The 17,628-nt window shown below is 43.2% G+C and overlaps 1 protein-coding gene across 1 annotated transcript; it reads left to right on the forward strand.

Annotated features, from left to right (window-relative positions):
• Window positions 1-14,762: 14,762 nt before the first annotated feature.
• On the forward strand, window positions 14,763-17,090 carry LOC146021209 (hemoglobin subunit beta-2-like). Its single transcript, XM_083155004.1, has 3 exons — window positions 14,763-14,854; window positions 15,252-15,474; window positions 16,959-17,090. Exons 1-3 carry the CDS (start codon window positions 14,763-14,765, stop codon window positions 17,088-17,090), a joined length of 447 nt encoding a protein of 148 aa, XP_083011130.1.
• Window positions 17,091-17,628: the final 538 nt, after the last annotated feature.

Consider the following 17,628-nt stretch of genomic DNA (forward strand, 5'->3'; position numbering starts at 1 on the left):
GAATTGCGGTAAAAATCACACTTTTTGCCACGAAATTCGCACATTTTGTCCAGGCAATTTTTGGTCACAATTCAGTTTGCATCCTGATGTAGCATACAACTCGCAAATGTAATTGGGTGCAATTTTTAGTAAACGTTACCAAAAATTGCAAAAAAAAACTGTGCAGATTTTGTATATTCTACCCATTTTTGCGTGGGTTTACTCTGGGCCAACGTGGATAGTGGGGGTGTGAAAAGGTCGTGGGACACGTACCGCCGCCCCTCGCAGGCTCGCTGCGCTCGCCACGCTTCGGGTTGGCGTTGTAGTGGGGGTGCAGTTGGGGGTGCTTTTAACATACTAAGCACCCATCACGTTTAATTATGTTATAGGGGCCACTTTTTACATTGAGAAAACCCATTAGGGTGCTTATACAATTTTAAATCGCATACCATTGTATATGCGATACAATTCCATACAATGCGATGATATACAATTTAAAATTGTATAACATCGGCCGCCATCGTGTAACATCGCATACCATAGCATGCCTTATGGTCTGCGATGCGATGGGCGCCGTGCTAGTACACAAGTACCATATGTTATATTTCTTGTTTGTCAAAAGCCTGAGGACGGGAATAAAGCCCCGAAACGTTGCAAAAACTTATGGCGTTCATGTGATCATTCTTTGAACAGCTGTAAAGCCTGTAAAGCCTGACAAGTGCAGGACCCTCGATATCTATATCATACATTATACCTGCACCGCGGCCATTGCCGTATGAAGGAAGAGTGCCTGCTTATCGCTATATATATATATATATATATATATATATATATATATACACCGTATATATATATATATATATGGTAAACAATACAAATACATCTTGGAGAATTTAGGTCCTTATAATACAGTGTTCAGCACAAACATTTAATAATAGAATAAGCTGCACTTTTCTCCACACATGGGGCAGTATAACATAGGCTTTCTCTGTGGCAGATAATAAGTGCAGGAAGGAAATAACTCAGCTGAGTATTATAGTACAACAAGACTGGAAAAACAGGAAAATGTAATTCGCTTAAAATAAGAATATAAGACCAGACTATACTGTAAGAAGGCATGATCAATTCTGAAGTGCTTAATAAATTCTACTGAAGCCAGGATGTGACGGACAGTTGGGAATAATGTGATCACAATGTGAAGGACAGTCAGGGGAATAATATCCAGAAACACATTTCATTCCATTTGTGGAACAAACATTGGTACTTGTGAGTTATCCGGACGCCCGATTTCAAAATCGGGTCGGATCGGGCACATCGCATCGCATCGCATGCGACCATCGGATGCGATGCGATGCGATGCGATGACCCGATTTTTCCATAGGAATCAATGTTAAAATGGACTGAGTCGATTTTAACATGGAATTCAATGGGAAAAAGGGGTCCTTTTCATACCCCTACTATCCAAGTGGGCATGGAGTTGGATATAAACCTGTGGCGAGCGTAGCGAGCCACCGAGCCCGAAGCGTGGCGAGCGTAGCGAGCCCCGCGAGGGGACACGGAATACCGTACCCTCGCGGGGCTCGCTTCGCTCGCCACGCTTCGGGCTCGGTGGCTCGCTACGCTCGCCACAGGTTTATATCCAACTCCATGCCCACTTGGATAGTAGGGGTATGAAAAGGACCCCTTTTTCCATAGGAATCATTTTAACATTGATTCCTATGGAAAAATCGGGTCATCGCATCCGATGGTCGCATGCGATGCGATGCGATGCGATGCGATGCGATATCGCATCGCATCGTATCTGATTGTATGCCTTAACTTAAGGCATACAATCAAAAAATCGGGCGTCCAGATAACTCACAAGTACCCAAACATTTGCATCTGTAGGGAGAATTAGAGCATACTAACCTACTTTATTTAGCTCATACTTACCTACTTTATTTAGCTCATACTTACCTACTTTATTTAGCTCATACTTACCTACTTTATTTAGCTCATACTTACCTACTTTATTTAGCACCTCATCATTGTAAATCTGTAGAGGAGTCGCAGAGTCTGAAAGTCGTGGGTGGGGACAAAGTCTGAAATCATTAAGCCAAAGTCTACAGAGGGGGCAGTCCTAAAATGATTAGAGGTGACATGATTTGCGTCAAAGTGCTGCAAATTCTGATATTTGTCTCAGCGGTCGATACGGATTTGCAAGGGGTATACACATGTGCAAACCCCGACTACGAATGGCCACAGCCATTGGTCATTGGCAGGCCATTCGCAGCGGGGAGGGATGGAAGGGGTGGACGGGTGTCAGTGGTGACGCTGGGCCATGGGAACACCCAGCCTTTAATGAGCATCGCCATGAAAATGCTGGGTACTCCCATGGGTACGCAGGCAGGCTGGGGTAGGCGACTGACATCACAGGACATCAGCCCCCGCCCTGTCTTTGTCCAGGCACCCGCAAATAAAAGTCAGTTCAGACTGATTTTCTTTTGCGATGGGAGGAGAAATCATTGGATGGTCGGCGACCTGCTGTGGCGGTATGCAAGGGGATGAGTCTTCCTTACACATCCCCCTGCAAATTCATTCTTTAATTGGCAAATCCATGTGGACTGCAGGTGGGGCAGATGTAACATGTGCAGAAGAGGGTTAGATTTGGGTGAGTTCTTTTTAGTCTGTGCAGGGTAAACACAGTATGGACTGCTTTATTTTTACACTGCAATATCGATATCAGTCTGAAGTACAAACCCCACCCAAATCTAACTCTCTGCAAATGTTACATCAGCCCCCCCTGCAGTGAACATGGATTTTTCCATTAAAGAATTAGTTTGTTTTTGCAAGTAAACCAGAATCGGCCCGTAGTGTATAGTGGGTAATCTAATACAATACTCATATACCTGTCTTCCTAGTAATCCTCATTGACAAAAAAAGCACTTGTACTTTAATTACATTTTCCCAAGGGAACAAGTATAATGACAGGAAACCAATTATCCTACTTATCTATACTATATAATAAAACCATATAAGTAATACCCATGTATTAATTGTTCCAAGCCATACTGCAGTATTATTTCTAATGTACATGTTGGGACCCTTTTAAATGGCATACGTTCCTTGAGTCACCGCAAGTAGGTCAACAAGCATTAGGTCGACACCACTAGGTTGACATGCAGATAGGTTGACATGAGTTTAGGTCGACATGCAGTAAGGTCGACAAGACTTTAGGTCGATATGGGTTAGATTGACAAGGTCATTAAGTTGACATGGGTTAGGTCGACAGGGTCATTCGGTTGGGGTTTTTTACTGATTTTTGAGCCGACATGTGCCAACAGGCGGTATTTCATGCCCTACCATCCACTAGGGCGTGGTGGGAGAATAAAATAGTGTGCCAAGTGTAGCGAGGCACCCTGACCGAAGCATGGTGAGCGCAGCGAGGGGACCTGGTGGTACGTTTCGGTGGGTGTGGTATAGGGTTCCAACAGTCGGGATCCGGACAGTCATTAGCCCGACATGGGGATCCCGACTGGCCGGACTCAGACAGCATGGCGAGCGCAACAAAGCCCCTTGTGGGTTAACTGTGCTCGCCACGCTGCGGGATGGTGGCTCTCTACGCTCGCCGCCTATTCTATTCTCCCTCTATGGGGTCGTGGACCCCCATGAGGGAGAATAGCCGGTGGCCATCGGGAACCCGTCTGTCTGTGTTTTAACAGTCGGGATCCCGACGTCGGGTAAATGACTGCCGGGATCCCGACTGTCCGGCATCCCGTTTTGGTATCCATGTCAACTCAACATGTGCCGACAGGCAGTATTTTATGCCCTACCATCCACCAGGGCGTGGTGGGATGATCAAATAGTGCCGCTGAATTAGGACGTTTTTTAAAGGGGAATTAACTTCCAAGGCAGACAACTCGCACTGCAGCTGAACTTGGGCGGCATTAAATCTCGCCCAGTGTGCGAATTGCGGTAAAAATCACACTTTTTGCCACGAAATTCGCACATTTTGTCCAGGCAATTTTTGGTCACAATTCAGTTTGCATCCTGATGTAGCATACAACTCGCAAATGTAATTGGGTGCAATTTTTAGTAAACGTTACCAAAAATTGCAAAAAAAAAATAGACAAGGTTGTGATTTGTGAAAATAGATAGAACCATGCACTGATCATTGAGATTAAAAAGTGTGTTAAAAAATGTGTAAAAGTTAAAATAAAAACAAAATGGCATGGGGACCCCCCTCCTGAGCATAACCAGTTATGCTGGTTATGCTCAGGAGGGGGGACCCCACGCCATTTATTAATTTTTGACTAAATACCGTACACTTTCACGTCTAAAAAAAATTGCATGTCTAAAGACATTTTCCTTACTAAAAAATCACACTTTTTCCTACTAAATATTGCACTAACTCACATGCGAATTCTGACTGTCTCGAAAATTGCACTATATAACATTTGCGAGTTTTTTTAAAATTGTACCCTATTACATCTCGCCCTATATCTCATCGCAGGTTTCTGTAACCGTTCATGACAAAGATATATCTAACATCCATGGAATTAATGAATCCTCCAGCCACCGATAGTGCACCTGGTCTGTTATAAACAATACAGGATGACTGTAGCAAGATTAAATAATTGCCCTACATAACAATACTTATAATAATATATTGTCATCATAACAATACTTCCGGGTCATATATGAATAGCTCCTATATCAGAAATATACTTATTAATGCTATTTATGTTAGCTTTGTTTTAAATACCTTCTTGAACTTTTTGCTAGATAGTTACTCTCTATCACATTGCCAACATGTGGTTACATATGTTTCCATCCAGTCTGCTGTTCAATTTAATGTTACAAATCTCATATTACTGTAGTTATTTTATCCCAAGTAAAGGAGTACTCTTTTGTACAGCATCTCCTATTACAGTTATAGACAACCATAACTGCTTTCTCCTCTAAGTCTAAAGGTCCATACACTGGGTGATTATGCCCAGTGTGTATGGACCAATTGGTTGGTCCTAGCTCCTGGTTACTTTTCCACGTGCTTGGACAAGATGGAGCTTTTTTTTAAAAAAGCTCCACAAATGTGGGAAGAATATCAGTTTCTATGAATTGTAATAATTTGTCAAGAACTTAAAAGTAGTTAACAATGCTACAGAAAGAGGAATCAAACTGCAATCGGTTGAAGAAAATTGAAAGAAAATTCCATGTTTCAATATATCTGTATTGAAAAAATTATAAATCAGTAGAAAAAGTCTAAGAAAGTCTAATGTTAGATGTTTCAAAATTAAACTTGTCTTTCAAATTAGCTAATTTTTACTATTTTGCCATAAATTTGGGTGCGTTTTGGATCATCAAATAAGGTGGAAATGGTAGTTTTTTTCTTTTAGGGTACTGTTATCAATGTATAATGACAGTTTAAAATTATTATGAGCCGACCCAAAGTTCCCACCAAAAAAATTTAAAAATAGGAAGGAAATACTGGAAGCACCCGAATTGTTGAAACATTTGGTCCCTAAGGGCAAACTTTCCCCTGCAAATCTCAAATTTCTTATACTCACTTTTGGGAACAAAGGATTGTGACACACCATGGGGAGCAGGCGTTTTATGAAAACATTTTTTTTAAGAAACCCTAGCTTAGCACCGGCCCTGGTAATGACTTTCAATTGTCCAGTGTATCCAATCTATCACGATGCCAATGTGAATTCTCACTGGTTGTGGTTGCTGCTTCTGATCTTTTTAATATGCAAGATGATTTGTAAACATTTGTAAACATTTGTAAACATTGTTGACAACAGCATACTACTGGATGTGGCCACTGACAATATATTTTACAACACTGCACAATGCATACGTCCCAGCTATGCCCTGCAGGAAGGAGGGATACCCATGTGTGCTGTACATGCATGCCTGAAATTTGGGGGTATGGCCTATGACCGCGGCACTCCCGCAAGGCTGTTTTTCAGGGGGTATGGCTAGAGCTCTGGCCATGCTCCCTGCCCGCAAGAAGGGTTACCAAGGTAAACCAAGCGCCTCTATGGGGAGAGTTGTCTAGCTGCTGAATGATCAATTCCCAAAACTGTATGTGAAGGAAGGGGTGAGTAGCGCTAAAACAATAAGTTGGATCAATTTCACATGGTTTATTTATTGCACATTATAAAATGCTATGACACGCATGTATTTAAAATAAATATGGACACACTCAAATGGCATTAAAAGGCCCCACTTGCTCCTATAGTGCTCAGTTCACAATGGAATAGTTGCATACCGCTTAACTAAAAGGGGGCATGGCCTATGTAAACGGAAAGGGTGAAATTTACTACAATTGAATGGCTACAAATGCTCGTATTGTGATAAACGGACATAAATTCATATTTTTTTAAATTTACTAAGGCAAGTATATGGGTGTTTGTATTCTTTTACGAACAGTAAATTCATTCATATTTGGTTTTACAAATGAATACAACATTGAAAGAATATGGATGGATTTCACCATTCACTTGAATGGTGAATTCAAATTTACTATTGGGTCGTATGCTAAATACAGCTCGCAATTCTGCAGAAAATACGCCTGGAATATACTCTTCATTTTTCATGTGTTTTGGCCTGAAGCCTGCATGTATCAGTCAGATCTGTGCAGGCTTCTCTGTGTAAAAAAATAGAACAAATAAATACGTTTAAAAAAACGGTGTGCGGTCCCTCTGCCTGGCAATAACCAACCCTTTGAGCCGGTCCTGGTTGCAGAAATACGGGGGGTGGGGGGGGGGGGGGGAAGCTGATCATGGTCCGGTTCTGGTTTCCAAAATATGGGGGACAAAACAAGTAAGGACCCCCATATTTCAGCAACCAGCACAGGCTCAAACAGCCAGCAGGCTAATGCTACAGTCAGGCATTAATATACAAGGTCCCCCGTCCAAAGCATCAACCTGTGGCTCGACAGCCTGTGCCAGGATCCTAGGGGTATCGGGACCCCCTCAATAAAGGCCCTCCCCTCCAGGGCAACTCCAACCTGGGCTGCAGCCCAGGGTTGTCTCTGGTGCCCCTGGGTGGAGGGCACCGAGCTGAAGGCATAAATGCATAAACAAACAATAACATTCTCTGTCTCTGCATCACCGAAAGCTTAATATGAATTTTGACCCAATCTATGTGGCATAATGTGGCGCTGCTTCAGTGCGCATACTTACAGCCATTCTATGCAAACACGCCTAAGGTGCCTGCAATTTATTTGATGCAAACTTTTTAAATTCGTAACTGGGACCACCCATTACCAACTTTTTTGTTCCGCCTATGGCTACCTGCCCTGCATTATTTCCATTTCCATCCAGATTCTTAATATTCTTTTTTTAGTTTAAAACAATCTAATGCTCCAGCAAAAAATATAGTATAACCTGTTCCCATATGTATATTGTTGATGTAAATGTATTTGCAAAACAATAGAATGAGTAAGTATTGTGTATGGGGTTGTGCACCTGTACATACTGTACTACATAGTTAAAAAATGTATCGCTCACAGGAGACATTCTGAGCCATATCATTTTTTTTTAAAGTGCAGTGTACAGTTATATGCTCATTATTGTTAACTATAGACGTTTAGAGGAGATGGGATGAGCTGTACATTCAGAATCTGAGGCACCTGTGCTAGGGAACCGGCTATGATCTAGTGAACCACAGATTCAGCCGAGGATCTCAGCAGCAGACAGGAGCTAGATACTGTAAAAGCTGCTCTATTCAGCCCAAGCTCTGCACAGTACATTGCCCCGCTACGGCAGCTGGAAGACTGTAGCGATATTTATCGGGCGATGGGGCGGGAAGTGTGGCTGATTTTGAAAAGACTGGCCAGATGCTGATTGGCTGAATTCTCTTAGCCAATCAGCGTCTTTTTAAAATCAGCAGCACTTCCTGCCCGGCAAATAGCGTAGCGCTACAAGCTTCCAGTCTCCATTGCCTGGACCCCACTGCACATAGTTATGTGTGTGGGGGGGAGGGGGGGGGGTAGTTGGGGGGGCATGCTAATGTTCTGTCCAGTGGCCCCCGCCAATGTTAAGAAGGCCCTACATCAACTGTGTCCCGTAGCTATGGCATTACCTAACCTGCTAGCGGAGTTCTAGAGCCTAGTGCTGGTTATGCTTTGGGAGTGGATCTTTTGATTTTCCCTCATTTATATTTATTAATAAAAGGGTTAGTTGAGCTGGTTGTTCAAGAGTAGAATGTAGGTAGTGGTAATAGTACTATGCTTTCTGTAATGTATTGGCAAGTCAGATTGATTGGGGAAACATATGACAATATGAGATACAATTATTATTGCTGATGTATAGCACTTTTACACCATCTAATTGTCAGGGCCAGGTCTAGGGAGATCGGTGCCCCCCTGCAAACTATAAATTTGCGCCCTCCCATACTTTACAGAGGTACCACATGCCAAATGTGAACGCTGAAAAAAAGGTGTATAATGCCTGTAGTGGTGAGGCCTCTTATACACATAACATGCCCAGCAGCAGCAATGCTGTAAATAGAGATTTGGTACAATGTGCCAGAAAAGGAATTGGCGTCTCCACCAACACACTCCAAAAACAAGGAGAGATTACATGCTCACTACCACATGGAAGTTACATGCTCATTGCCCCGGAAAGTTACATGTTCTTTGATAAAGGGAGTTTATATGCTCTTTGCCCAGGAGATTAAACACTTATTGTCCGGGGGTTCAAGCACTTTCTGGTATCGCGCGCTGGGGGTGGGGGGGGGGGATTTGAAAGAACACAGGGGAGGGATTTGAAAGAACACAGAGGGGGGTGTAATAATGACAGAACAGAGGGGGGTGACAGAACACTGGTGGGGGGGGGATGGAGTGACAGAATGGGGGGGGGGTTCAGAGGGGGGAGGGCACAGAGGGGATGTGATAGAGTGAAAGACCACTGGCGGGGGGGGGGATGACAGAACAGAGAGGGTTGTCATAGTGACAGAACAGAGGGGAGCTCGAAAAAGTGGCAGAATGGGGGGGGGGGGGAAGGTTTATAGAGTGTGACAGTGCCTTCTGTGCCTTCCCCCTGCCCAGTGACCTGAGTGAGAGCACTGAGCTCTCACTCAGGATGCTTGATTTCTTACTCCAGCGCTGCCCACAGCCACAAGATGCCTTATATAGCTGGGGAACAGGACAGCGCATTTCCACTGGTGTGCCATATACAGCAGCTGTGGGACTCCCGGGGCTTTAGGTCAGACTCAGGCAGGGAGCACAGCGTCGCCGCAGCAGCAATGTGAGTTTGTGTGGGTCATAAGGGGGCAGAGCTTGCTGTACTCTCAACGAGTTGGGCTGGAGGGTAGCGTTGTAAAGGGTAGCGGGTAAACTATTAATAAAGCAATGAAATTCCATAAAATTCTTACCGGTTCACATGTCCTATTAACCCTTTAAGCGAATATTTTGAGAATCTCTCGCAGCAATGTTGGCACTCGTTAAGGCTTCTTAGACATGATCTGAAAATTTTAAAAAACGACTGAATTTCTACAACTTTAACTAAAAAATTGAATGAAATTCCAATCATTAAGGCTGATGCCTTAATGGACATGTTTCTTGCACAATACACATATGTTATGCCATCACACCCTGTGCTTAACTACAGATTCAGCACTCTCATACAGTGAGGGTTCTGTTACTCACACAATGGTGGAGCTGCTTATTCACAGAATTGTGTGCTCATTGGAATACACACATGCAGTCTATACAACTGAAAGTCTGAGCAGTTATGTGGCACAACCATTCCACTCAGTGCCCACAAACATCCTACTCTGTCACTCCCACTGATTCACCACAACCAGTGCCAGATTAAGGTCTAAATGTGCCTGGGGCTGAAAATTATCAAGGGCCTATTATGCGCAATAATAGGGGTTGTGGTCAGCACCTAATAATGTGGGGGGCGTGACCAGTGTTCTGTTTGGGTGGTCTGCTCATGGGTGTGTCTCTATTTGTGTAAATACTTTCAGTTAATTATATATGCCTGGAGAAGGCAGGGGGCTGGCATAGGAAAAATGCAGGGAGATATATTGGCGGGTGCCCTCCAAAGGTGCACCCACAGGGTGCCGATGTCCTAAGATACTTGCGGGGTGAGACAGCACTCCAGTCATAAAAAAAAGAAAGAAAGCCGAAACTTGATGGACCACATTTCACCACCTTTTATGTGGTCACCTACAGTGTCGGACTGGGGCATTAAGGGCCCACCAGGGAAATGTAGCTGCAGGGGCCCACTGAAGGGGTGTGGTCAACCACTGTTAGGTGTAGTCATCAATGTGAGCAGTAGCGTCACTAGGGTTGGTGTCACCCAGTGTAGGTATTCATGGCGTCACCCCCCCCCCCCAACTTCCTGTAAGAAGGAAAAATTAGGGGTGTGGTCTATCATAAGGGGACGTGGCCTGTACCATGATTGTATTGTGTACCTGCAGATTGCACATTTTAGCAAACTTTGTAATACCCATTACACATAAAGCCACATTCCATAATGCCAATTACACAATATGCCGCACACCATGATGCCAGTTACACATTACGCCCCACACCGTGATGCTAATTACTCAATAAACCGCACACTGTGATGCTAATTACACATTATGCCGCACACCTTGATGTGGCAGAACCAGATGGTTACCCTACATCGATGGCAAATGAGAACCAATGTTTCCTTTTTTTCCCTTCAAGGCGCCAGGACACTGAGCATAGCTCTGCCCCTTGACACCCGGAAGTCCTGCTCCTGAGTTCTGAATGGCCCACGATAGCTAAAACTATCAATGTTTATCCATCAAATAGTTTACGACTATCGATGGCTGGTTGCAGAACTGCACTGATGGCCATCCCTACATAGTACTACTGTACTAAAGATGGCTGCAGTCACATGGGGCCTTATTCTGGTTAAGTCGGATGGCTCCGAATGTGGACGGATGGCCGATGGTTGGTGTTTGCGCATGTGCAGAGGCGTATCTGTGCATGTGCGAATGCCTCACACGTATGAACACGGCATGAGTTCCGTACAGAAAATGATCATGCGGAACCATCCGATCAAATGGGTGGAGAGGGGTCGACGTTTTACCGCATTCGGACGGTGTGAGCGATCCATATGGTAGGCAGGGCTAAGAACACTCGGTGGCCGTTTGAGAATACGCATCCGTCCGATTAAACTAGAATAAGGGCCATGGTGCAGAAGAATGTCAGATTATAAAACAGACCTCCCTTAGTCAAAGTGGAGAGATATAACAAGTGTAAAATGTAACTGCTTCTCCAGATATGCATAAAATAAAGTCTTAGGCTTATTTCACACAGAAACTACCAGCAGTACTGTTGAACAATGTGTGCGCAATTGGCGTTGGTATAGCAGAGTAATGGTAAGCACAGGTGGATCCTTTTCTGTCAGTGAACAACTCAGTACTTAAACCATACCTCCCAGCATGGCCCATTCCAGAAGAGATAAAGTGATCTGTTCCTAAATTTTCCCTTTAACATTTGACAGCCATCATCTGTGTTGAACTAGTTAATTGATTTCAAAGTTGTTTCAACATAGGTGTTGGCGATCATAAATTAAGATGGAAGTCCAGGAACAGAGCATTGTGTCCCTCCTGGAATGGGAGGTATGCTTATAAAGTGGGGTGGATTATTCCGCGGCAGTGCGATTTACAGTTATGTGTACACAGATTCTTGGATGGATTGGAGCTTTATCGTAGTGTACAGCTCATCAGCTAATGACTTTATGTGGCTAGCGGTGCAAGATGCAAGCAGTACCAGCCGCAGGAAGGTGCCAAGCATGTGCAAAAGTACAGACTGTGTCTATCTTGGTTAGGGATTGGAGCCTTCATAAAGCAGGAGACTGCGTGCTAGCGTGCTCCAGCTTAAAAAAAAATATATATATATATTTTTTGCTATTCATCTGTCCAGAACAAGCTTGAAGGAGGCAATTGTACTATTAGTATATGTGTGATCTGTACCTTGCCCGTGTGTATGAGAAGATCACTAACACTGCTCTGCTCTGTTGCATACCACCTGCCGCAATCTCTAACCTTTTGCCTGCTGTCTAATATAATTTGCCCTACGTCTTAGTGTGTATTTAAAGAGAAGGAATTTGGGATTTTTGTGGCAGGTAAACTATGATATTGAAGCACCATTTACAAGACGTAATAGATGCTATTAAAGGTACCCGTGTATAATGGGTAAGATACTGTGTTCTCATAGATACCACTTTCTTTTCACAATGCCTTGTATCAGTGCTGTACCTGGCTATTTAGTGACCCTGGACAGGACATCTGCACACACTGCCCTCTCCAGGATTTGTACAACACTCCCTTCACATATTTTAATAGTGACTATGTGGCGAGTCTCACTTTTGCTTACAGGCTCTTCCATCTGCTTCTCTTTTATGACTTCTTCTCATCTTCTAATTATTTTACTCATCTTTACTGGCAGATGGGAGCAAGGCTGTCCTTTATTACGCTGGGCCCTACATTGACCCAGGCATCTGTAAAGTATGACCCAAGCTGGTATAGTTACGACCATGGCAATGTATGCAATGGATGCAAAGTTAAATAAACTTGAAAGCTTGGGATTGGATTCTAAGATAGTTGAATGGATAAGATCTTGGTTGCAGGACAGAAAACAGAGAGTTGTAGTAAACGGAGTACAGTCAAAGGAGGGAAAGGTTACAAGTGGAGTACCCCAGGGATCTGTACTTGGACCGGTGTTTTTTAATATCTTTATTAGGGATATTGCAAATGGAATTGAGGGTAAAATGTGCCATTTTGCAGATGACACCACGGTATGTAACAGGGTACACACACCAGGAGGGATAAAACAAATTATTGATGTGCTATGTAGATTTGAGGAATGGTCAAGAACATGGCAACTACAGCTTAATGCCAAAAAATGCAAAATCATGCACTTGGGTCTCAAAAATCCAAAGACTTAATATAGTATAAATGGCACTATAATGGAAACTACTGAGGAAGAGAGGGATCTAGGTGTCACTATTTCATGGGCAGGTAGGCAATGTAACAAAGCAATGAAGAAGGCAAGTCAGCTGCTTGGTTGCATAGGGAGAGGTATCAGCAGTAGAAAAAAATAAGTAATAATGCCACTGTATAGGTCATTGCTATGACTTCATCTAGAGTACTGTGTTCAGTTCTGGAGGCCATATCTCCAGAAGGATAGGAGACATTCTTCACAGGAAGAGGAGCAACAGAACACGAGGACATGCACTGAAAATAGAGGGAGGAAGATTCAGGGGAAATCTGAGGAAGAATTACTTCACAGAAAGAGTAGTAGATAAGTGGAATTACCTCCTATCGGAGGTGGTAGAGGAAAATACAGTAGAACAATTTAAACATGCTTGGGATAGGCATATTTAAAAAAAATAAGGATCAAATATGGTTTGAGGTAACATGTTTAAAAAAGTTCTTATCTGCCATTTTATTCTATGGTTCTATGTAATGCATCCTGGGCAGCAGCAACCATCACACAACCCTGCCGTGTGCGGAAACCCCGGTACCCAGTTATTGATAGGCCTCATTCTCATAAATATATATTAGTTTAATATACAAAATTACTTGTGACCCATTACAGTTATTGGTTTCTTGAGAATTAATAATCTGCATTCTTATGAATAGTAATTCAGCCTACAAAATGATTCTGCTTTGTAGAGGACTAGAAAAACTCATGTATTAGTTAAATAAATGACTTGCATAGTACATAGGGTTCAATTAAGACCCGTTCGTTAAGGGACAAATTCAGCCCAATTCCCTGATGTCCAGGGTTTGCGCAGCACATGCGTGAATATGCACATGCACAAACCCGGGAGCAAACAGTTTCAGTGAGTTTGGAGAATGTAGGGTCGGGGGCGGGCGCAGGGGTACACCCAATGTTTCATGGGCGTGCCCACAAAAACAGTGATGCGCCCATGAAAATGCTGGCCGTACCTCTGTTCAAAGTCAATTCTAAATCAATGTCAGTCTTGACTGACTTTTTATAAGCGAATGAAAGAGAAATCATTTCATGGTGAGTGACTATGGAATGTCTTGTCTTCCGTCCGGCCGCATGTGAGTGGATGTGTATGTGAATGCACCCAATTGCGTTCTAGCGTGTGTGTGTGTGTGTGGGGGGGGGGGGGTGCGTTTACCTGTTTGCTAGGCTGCCAACCTGCCTAGCAAACAGGTCTGAATCAGACCCATAGTACATAAATGGGGAGTACAATTTGACTAGTTCAGTCCACGATTTCCAAAATGTAAAGTGTTGCTTGCAAAATGTATTATGGAACTTATTTTACAGGAGCGGTAACCATTAAGGCTTGCTAGGCTCAAATGGACCACCTTGTATTGTCTGCAAACACATATAATGATGGCATGAGCTCACCCAAACCTGCATTAGACACCTATACGATATTCCATGAGATGTTTTATGTAAGAACATCACTAGCAATATAGCATTGCTCTGGAAATCAATTTTATCAGTCACACAGCTGTGCAGTTGTTATCTACTTTGACTGAGTGCACCTTACATTGGTTGTGTTTTGTGTGATCAGCATAATTAGATGCATGCATACAAAAATAAGATACAGTATGAACGATAAATGGTATAAGCAAAGTCAGTTAAATCATTTCACTTATCAGTGTAAACTGGGGTCAATGAGTTTGGACAATAACGTGACACAGCACAGCTCCAATGTAGGCGGCACTTACTAAGCATTCTATAAAATAAGAGGGGAACTCATGCTCCAAATAGCTCTTTATTCCTCCTATTAGAAGCAGCATCTACTCACTTCTGACTATCCGCCACCATGGTTCAGTGGACAGCTGAAGAGAGGGCAGCCATCGTCTCTGTATGGCAGAAGGTCAATGTTGAACAGGAAGGACCAAACGCCCTGGCCAGGTAACTTGCTTTTTGGTATATAAACTACTGTAACTGAGCTCTAGAATTCTTCCATACATCTGTTACCCTATCAGGATGGCATGCTGTAGCATTTACCGTAGATGGTTCTTGTTCCGGCAGATAGGGCACATCATTTTCTTACCTAAGATGATTCTACTGTAGTTCAGTCAGATAGGGCACCTCTTTATGTTGTTCACTCCACATAAATTTTAAGAGGTGCTCATAAGTTATGATTAAGTAATGCAGTCACAGGATGAATCATTAATTAGAATTTTACCAATTGTACACAGGACACACAGGTATCAACTGACAAACACATACTCTCTCATCACATCTATTACAAACATTTAAGATGATATATATGGATTTCTTTTTAAACGTCTTTCTCATTTCCTAGGCTCCTGATTACATACCCCTGGACCCAGAGGTATTTCAGCACTTTCGGAAATCTGTCCAACGCAACTGCAATTGCTGGAAATGTCAAAGTACGTGAACATGGAATAAAGGTTTTAACAGCTATTGGAAACACCATCAACCATTTGGACAATGTGAAGGATTCTCTCCAACAGCTCAGTGACATCCATGCTTTCAAGCTGCACGTGGATCCAGAGAATTTCAGGGTATGTATTTCTTCTATTGCAGGGTGCAGAGTGTGTAACTCATCGCTGCCATTCGCTGTCGGGTTTGCACATGCGCAGAAACAAACAAACCCCGACCATGGGGCAGGGGACTAATTTGTATAACTGTGTGATCCAGAATCGGCCCTCAAATGTAATAGGGTATGAGCAGGGCAGTCGAGAGGGGGGGGAGCAGGTACTAATTACCCGGGCCCAGGCTTGCTGGAGGGGCCCCTGTGGTCCGACCCTCCCTTCCCCCTCCGTCCCTCCCGGGTAGCAACAGCAGCACACACTTCTACAGCATGTGCTGTGCTGACAGCAGGCTCAGCATGAGTGTCTCACTGACAGCGTGAGAGGTCATGCTGAGTCTGCTGTCAGCACAGCACATGCTGTGGGTGTGTGCTGCTGCTGAGATTACAGATTTTATAGTTTTCTTTCACCCTCCTCTAAACATTTTGGGGGCATGGGCTAAGTGCAGGAGGTGCCCACACTTAGGCCACGTCCCCACAATTTTACCGGGGCTCGGCACTCCTCTCGGCTGCCCTGGGTATGAGAATCAGAAAGTGAGAGATTTTGGGAGATTTTTCCCAATTTTTTTAAAGCAGCAATCATTTACGCTGAAAAAAAACAGGTTGATTTTGCCACGTAAGTTATTGCCGCTTTAAAAAAATGTGAAAACTCTCCCAAAATCTCACACTTTCTGATTCTCACTCATACCCCATTACCTTTGGCTCATAATCTCAAATAGCAAGTCAAAACTATTTCACCAACTTACTTTTAGGCAAGTAAGTTAATGAAATGGCTATTTGTTTGTTTTAAACTAAGGGGCAGATTCAACAATAAATGATATATTCTTTCTTGTGTTATGTATGTTAAATAGTGCTCCAACCAATCAGCTAGTAACTGCCATTTTTAAACATGACAAATTAGAACTAATTGGCTGGAGTACCATTTAACATTCATAACAAGTGATTACCAGAATAGCACTAGATAAATCTGCCCCTAATAACCCTTTCGCACCAGAAAGCCTTTCAACCTGGGAATTTGCTGTAAAACCCGGGTTTTTCTTTGAGGAGAAAGGGTCAACACGGGTCTTAAATCCTGGCACGACGGCCCTGCTCTTGACCAGGGTTGGTGAGCCGGGATTTAAGACCCATGTTGACCCTTTCACACCACAGAAAAACCCAGGTTTTACAGCAAATTCCCGGGTTGAAAAGCTTTAACCCGGTAATTTGCGGGTGGTGTGGATTGGGGTCAGGCTGCACCTGGGAAAAATGACCCGGCACTCAAAATACCAGGTAATTGCTGGGCGGCCGGTGTGAAAGGGGTATTAGGTGGAAAAATTGGATTACATACTGTATTATAAAACCACGTACAAATTGTAGAATTGCTAGTGGTCTAATATAGTCAGCCAGCACAGTCATGTGTCAAACTTCATTTGAAGGAAGTCAATGAATATAATTATAATTGCATTCTTTAATTTACAGCGTTTCGGAGAAGTGGTGGTGATCGTCCTGGCTCTCAAATTGGGTAGTGCATTCACTCCCCAGGTTCAACACGCATGGGAGAAATTCTTTGTTGTGCTGGTCGAGGGCCTGAGCAACAGTTACCAAAACTAGGTTGTTATATAGCAGGTTGTGTGGCCTCAGTTGTAGATTAATTTGCGTACATGTGTAACACCTGTAATAAAGAACCAATTGCAACAAAAAAAACTCCTGAAATGTCATTTTTCATTTGGTAAAACTGAGTTATTTTTCAGACTTTTTATATGTATATTGTATAAAGTAAATTCCAGTGGTCGAAGTGGGAATTTTGAAGTGGCGGTATAGAAAATGTAAAGGGATTGTAAGTGATGGTCTGTAGCTGTGGATTTGCATACCGTTTGGAGCGATTACATTTTTACTGCCAAGGGCATGACACATCAGGATGATCTCTGCTCACAGGAAATCGGTTAAACTATTTGGGTGCAAGTAGAATAATTAAAGGCTGGCCAAAACAATTGAAAAATGTAGGCCCGACAGAAAAATGACACACACACACACACACACACACACACACGCACACACACATAGGTAACCACAGGAAAAACACACAAATAGACACCTACAGGAAAAGCACACACAAAGGCACCCTGGGTGTGACCAACTACACTGCTGA

The sequence above is a fragment of the Crinia signifera genome, chromosome 7 (assembly GCF_055691185.1).
Source record: "Crinia signifera chromosome 7, ASM5569118v1, whole genome shotgun sequence".
NCBI lineage: Eukaryota > Metazoa > Chordata > Amphibia > Anura > Myobatrachidae > Crinia > Crinia signifera.

What these genes read in the sequence shown, in the direction of transcription:
- LOC146021209 (XM_083155004.1), top strand. Translation starts at nt 14,763, where the DNA reads ATGGTTCAGTGGACAGCTGAAGAGAGGGCAGCCATCGTCTCTGTATGG. An exon ending in GGACCAAACGCCCTGGCCAG is followed by an intron (nt 14,855 to 15,251) that starts GTAACTTGCTTT and finishes CTCATTTCCTAG; the next exon opens with GCTCCTGATTACATACCCCT. An exon ending in TGGATCCAGAGAATTTCAGG is followed by an intron (nt 15,475 to 16,958) that starts GTATGTATTTCT and finishes TTTAATTTACAG; the next exon opens with CGTTTCGGAGAAGTGGTGGT.